At 42.3% G+C, this 6223-nt stretch overlaps 1 protein-coding gene across 1 annotated transcript; it reads left to right on the top strand.

The window, feature by feature from the left end:
• The first annotated feature begins 4145 nt into the window (after positions 1-4145).
• Positions 4146-5955, top strand: LOC129863892 (5-hydroxytryptamine receptor 1A-beta-like). Its single transcript, XM_055936283.1, has one exon. It carries the CDS (start codon positions 4418-4420, stop codon positions 5648-5650), a length of 1233 nt encoding a protein of 410 aa, XP_055792258.1. The 5' UTR covers positions 4146-4417; the 3' UTR covers positions 5651-5955.
• The last annotated feature ends 268 nt before the right edge of the window (positions 5956-6223 follow it).

The following is a 6223-nucleotide window of genomic DNA, read 5'->3' as shown; positions in this document are numbered from 1 at the left end:
GCAGGGCTTACAGAAGATGTGGCCACGGGGGTTGCAGCTATAGGGGCTTAAGTAGACATCTATGTACTCTTATATGTTGTCACTGATCATTTGGACAAATAATGATTTCGCAGGTGCTCGCATCGTTTGAATTTTGGAAGGGGAGGGGACATTAACATCCCTTTGTTCCCTTTGCACATGATGTTCACATATGATATGAGAGTACTCCAATCAGTCTGTCGAGTGTCATTGTGAGAGAACACTCAGAGGCAATAGAGAGTATTTCGTTTTGGGCAGAACTGAGGGCTTTTTGACATGCACTAGTCCTCCCAATTAAAATACCCATATCACAGAGACAGACTGCAAAACATAAAGAGAGTGGTTTGTGGAAGGGCTTGAGTTTAACAGCAATCAACCAAAATGAATTGAACTCCTCTTGGAACAAGAATAGCGACTTTATCAAAACACAAATATCAACCGCTAGTACAGACTTAACGTTGCTTAACATGTTTTTCATTGGGATGTGCAGTGCAAGTGTGTGTATCGCGCACCATAGCAGGGCATATTTATACTACAGATTATAAATGAGCACCAAACATAGTGCAAGCCCTGCACCAATAAAGCAGTGAGACAAACCTCAGAAGAAACCCTCCACGGCCACCGGCTGAAGAGCCTTACAGCAGCCACGTATGGTGACTTGAACCTGGGTACCTCCACAAGAGAAGGCGTTGCTCTTTTCTACGGGTCAGTCAGACTAGAACCAGAGTAGTACCTGTAGACCACACTGCACAGTAGTGTAAGTGTCTCTCAATGAAATACACTGTAGCTCCTGTGTGGCTCAGTTGGTAGAGCATGGTGCTTGCAATGTCAGGGTTGTGGGTTTGATTCCCACAGGGGACCAGTATGAAAAAAATTAGAAAATAGAAGTATGAAAATGTATGCACTCTACTGTAACTCGCTTTGGATAAGCGTGTCTGCTAAATGACTAAAAGGTTATGTAAATGTAGGTCCACATTGGCCACTGTTACATGCTTAGCTGATGGGCGACCACATTATCAAAGACGAAGGTGTAACTTTGCCCCTTTCCAGACACGGTTAAAGCAAGGTCAGGAAATGTGTGCTTGTTGTAAATAGTGTAAAAAAAAAGGACTCCACTGTGGTCTTGTAGTCAGCTCAACAAAATGGTCAAAAATAATCTCGCAAAATACTAAACAAACTAACCTGTATGAATGTTTGATTTCCAATTACACACAACTCCATTATTCTGTCTTTCTTACCGGCACTTACACGGAATCCAAACCGGCTGCGCGCGTGCACCATCGAACATATATTTATTTTGTCCCCTCACACCAAACGCGATCACAACACGCAGGTTAAAATATCAAACAAACTCTGAACCAATTATATTAATTTGGAGACAGGTCGAAAAGCATTAAACATTTATGGCTATTTAGCTAGTTAGCTTGCACTTGCTAGCTAATTTGTCCTGGGATATAAACATTGAGTTGTTATTTTACCTGAAATGCACAAGGTCCTCTACTCCGCCAAATAATCCACACATAAAACGGTCAACCGAATCGTTTCTAGTCATCTCTCTTCCTTACAGGCCTTTTCTTCTGTTGAATTTATATTGCGATTGGCAACTTTCATAAATTAGGTCCATTACCGCCACTGACCTCGTTCGTCTTTCAGTCACCCACGTGGGTATAACCAATGAGATGGCACGTGGGTACCTGTTTCTAAAAACCAATAAGGAGATGGGAGAGGCAGGACTTGCAGCGCGATCTGCGTCAGAAATAGAAGTAATTTCTATTTTAGCCTTTGGCAAAGCAGACGCTCGTTGGCGCACGCAAGCATTGTGGGTGCAATAATTGAATAACATAGATTTCTACATTTATTTTGCAACACTCGCGCAGCGACCCGAGCGGTGTAAGTCAGCCTGTTACAGTTGAAGTCGGAAGTTAAGGTCGGAGTCATTAAAACTCGTTTTTCAACCACTCCACAATTTTCTTGTTAACAAACTATAGTTTTGTTAGGACATCTACTTCGTACATGACACAAGTCATTTTTCCAACAACTGTTTACAGACAGATTATTTCACTTTAATTCCCTGTATCACAATTCCAGTGGGCCAGAAGTTTACATACACGATGTTGACTGTGCCTTTAAAACAGCTTGGAAAATTCCAGGAAATTATGTCATGGCTTTAGAAGCTTCTGATAGGCTAATTGACATCATTTGAGTCAATTGGAGGTGTACCTGTGGATGTATTTTAAGGCCTACCTTCAAATTCAGTGCCTCTTTGCATGGGAAAATCAAAAGAAATCAGCAAAGACCTTCTTTTAGACCTCCACAGGTCTGGTTCATCCTTGGGAGCAATTTCCAAACGCCTGAAGGTACCGCGATCATCTGTACAAACAATAGTAAGCAACTATAAACACCATGGGACCACAGAGCTGTCATACCACTCAGGAAGGAGACGCGTTCTGTGTCCTAGAGATGAACGTATTGTGGTGCGAAATGTGCAAATCAATATCAGAACAACAGCAAAGGACCTTGTGAAGATGCTGGAGGAAACAGGTACAAAAGTATCTGTAAAACGAGTCCTATATCGACATTACCTGAAAGGCTGCTCAGCAAGGAAGAAGCCACTGCTCCAAAACCACCTTAAAAAAGCCAGACTACAGTTTGCAGCTGCACATGGGGACAAATATCATACTTTTTGGAGAAATGCCCTCTGGTCTGATGAAACAAAAATAGAACTGTTTGGCTCTAATGAACATCGTTATGTATGGAGGAAAAAGGGGGACGCTTGCAAGCCGAAGAACACCATCCCAACCATGAAGCACGGGGGTGGCAGCATCATGTTGTGGGGGTGCTTTGCTGCAGGAGGGACTGCTGCACTTCACAAAATAGATGGTTTCATGAGGAAGGAAAATTAGGTGGATATATTGAAGCAACATCTCAAGACATCAGTCAGGAAGTTAAAGCTTGGTCACAAATGAGTCTTCCAAATTGGCAATGACCCCAAGCATACTTCCAAAGTTGTGGCAAAATGGCTTAAGGACAACAAAGTCAAGGTATTGGAGTGACCATCACAATGGCCTGATCTCAATGTAGATAGCTAGCTATATTCGTAAACACAATAGCCTACATTTTAGCATAAGTGACAAAACTTAAAATTAAGAAACAGTAGCCTATCTACTCTATTTAACTTGGTAGCTAGCTACCATGATGATGATCCAGTTCAATTACTCAGACCGTGCAGGGCCATGATCCTATAGCGCTATAAATAGTACGACAAATTCATGATATTAAAAATAAACATTTACATTTGGATATTCGTAAATGTGTATTAATATGAATTTGGCGTACTATTTATATTATAGGGATAGCCAATGACAAAACTATCCAGTGAGCTAACGTTAAATCCAGCAAGCAAAAACCAAAACAACAACAAAATACCCCTAACGTTAGTCTCGGGCGGCGATTGAGTTGATAGCCCAAAATTTGTAAATTTAGCCAAATAATTTCCATGCAAATGTTTATGACGATGGTATTTCAAACAATGGCCATACTTAAGACATAAAATATCTTACCTGGAATTTCCAAATTCCTTTGCATTCCCTCAAAACGAGGAATTTACATATTAATTGAAGAAGAATTTGGTGGACTACAGAAAGTTAGAGGACAAATACGTCATTGCTTGTAGTTACGGAGAGTCAGATGCACCATACTAACAAAAAAAGAAGAAAAATATGTACCATACTAAACAAGTCATCCACGCTGCCATCTAGGCCTACGCCAGGTGGCAGCATCAGCCCTGTTGCTCACATCGAGGGGTATAGAAGTTTCCTCTCTGATCCGAGGGGAAACTTATATACATTCAACATCTTTATTTTGAAGCAAGAACAGCAATGGCAGATTCGTTTTTATTATTTTCAGCATTGAGAAATGATAGGCATATGTAGCCTACTGTTTCCGTTCAAGCTGTGGTTTTCGAGAATAATTGCTATTGCTCTTGACAAAACATTGTGAATAATAAATACATAAATCTTTCAAATTGGTGTGTGTTTGGGGGGAGGGGGGATATTCCATGCCTATTCACTGTCATTGCTGTTCTATCAAAACCTGTTGGTAATGTCCTAGTGATGATAGCGCCTGCATCTCACTGCCCGCACTCTCTCAGAGAGAGCCCAACTGTTGGTGCGCACAGAAAATCGTTATTTCAACCCACAGGCAACTGACGTATTTTCCATCACTGGTATAAATATACGGTTTCGTCAGTCTTCACCCCCCGGCACAGGGAGTGTATGCAATGCTATGCGAAGGGCGCAAAGAATCCAACTCAGATCACCAAATGCTCTCCAAGGATGGAGCTCTGTTGCGCACTGGAACTGACACGTAGTAACTGAGGAGCGCTTCCTTTTTCATCAACATGGAGGAAAGCAACAACACGACGGCCGCATGGTTTCCATTTGATTTTCAAAACGAAACCTCGACAGCTGATGCGGAGGTGAAACTAAGTTCCCAAATCGTCACGTCCTTTCTTCTTGCCGTGCTTATCCTCTGTGCCGTATTTGGGAACGCGTGTGTGGTTGCAGCTATCGCCATGGAGAGAAATCTTCAGAATGTAGGGAACTATCTGATCGGGTCTCTGGCCGTGACTGATCTGATGGTATCGGTTCTGGTGTTGCCCATGGCGGCCCTTTACCAAGTCCTAAACAGGTGGACTCTCGGACAGGTACCATGTGACATTTTCATCTCTTTAGATGTGTTATGTTGTACATCATCTATACTGCACCTTTGCGCCATCGCCTTGGACAGGTACTGGGCCATTACCGAACCTATAGAGTATATGAAGAAGAGGACGCCCAGAAGAGCGGCGGTTCTGATCAGTGTCACTTGGTTTGTCGGGTTCTCCATCTCTGTTCCACCCATGTTGATCATGCGTTCCCAGCCGAGTAGTAAAGCGGAGGACATAGCAAACCCCGAGCAGTGCATGATAAGTCGAGACCCCTGGTACACAATCTACTCGACATTCGGCGCGTTCTACATTCCGTTGATACTCATGTTGGTCTTATATGGACGGATATTCAAAGCCGCCAGGTTTAGAATCAGGAGAACAGTGCGTAAAACAGAGAAAAAGAAAGTGTCTGATTCTTGTTTGGCACTGTCCCCTGCTCTTTTCCACAAGAGGACCAACGGGGACCCGAGTAAAAGCTGGAAGAGGAGCGTGGAGCCCAAACCAACCCCCTGCGTAAACGGTGCGGTCAAGCACGGCGAGTTGCTGGAGATCATCGAGGTTCACAGCAACTCAAAAAACAACCTGCCACTCCCCAACAACCCCAATTCCGAGCCGCTCTTTGAGAGCAGACAAGATAAGAACATGGAGGCAAAGAGAAAGATGGCCATGGCCAGAGAGCGCAAGACTGTGAAGACGCTGGGTATAATTATGGGCACTTTTATCTTTTGCTGGTTGCCTTTCTTTATTGTCGCCCTGGTAATGCCCTTTTGCCAGTCGTGCCAAATGCCAAAGTGGCTCGAGGACGTCATTAACTGGCTCGGGTACTCCAACTCTCTACTGAACCCCATCATTTACGCATATTTCAACAAAGACTTCCAAAGTGCCTTTAAGAAAATAATAAAATGTCACTACTGCAAAACATAAGCATAATACATAATCCGTTGATGATGTAAAACGGTTGACTGCAGACTTGGGACTGATGTATGCAGAAGACAAATCTTACAACCATTTCAGTAGCATTAGTCAGTCAAATATGAGTCTACTGAAAGGTGGAAGAGTTGATAGTAATGTTGTCTCATAAAAATAATTGTATTATTATTCATATTATTATTATACCAGGACTTTTTTACGAAGCTGTATAAACAGGTTTGCAGGATGTCCGAGCTGATCACTCATGCCCATGTCAAACATGCTTTGTAGTGTTCAATAAACCATGTCCTATTTCAGAATCTTCTGTACTTCTGTGTTGATTTGTGTGCTTACTTGGAGCTTTGTATAATCTCTTAGGCATTTGCCATAGCATTTTTAGGGGAAAATAGTTATTTGTGTTGAGTCACCTACATTTACAAATCTATCAGCAATAGAAAGCAGTATGGAAGTATAAGCATCATTTAGTTTTTCTTGTAGGAATAATTGTGTATAGAGATATACCCAAATCAGCCCACAGCAAAGAATTACTTTGTTTCACAACACACTGGTGGATGAGCTAATCACAGA

Source organism: Salvelinus fontinalis, chromosome 10 (genome assembly GCF_029448725.1).
Source record: "Salvelinus fontinalis isolate EN_2023a chromosome 10, ASM2944872v1, whole genome shotgun sequence".
In the NCBI taxonomy this organism is placed as follows: domain Eukaryota; kingdom Metazoa; phylum Chordata; class Actinopteri; order Salmoniformes; family Salmonidae; genus Salvelinus; species Salvelinus fontinalis.
This window is presented reverse-complemented; position numbering and strand designations above follow the sequence as displayed.

Bases quoted from the DNA above. Each gene is read 5' to 3' on its own strand.
- LOC129863892 (XM_055936283.1), top strand. From the start codon at position 4,418: ATGGAGGAAAGCAACAACACGACGGCCGCATGGTTTCCATTTGATTTT.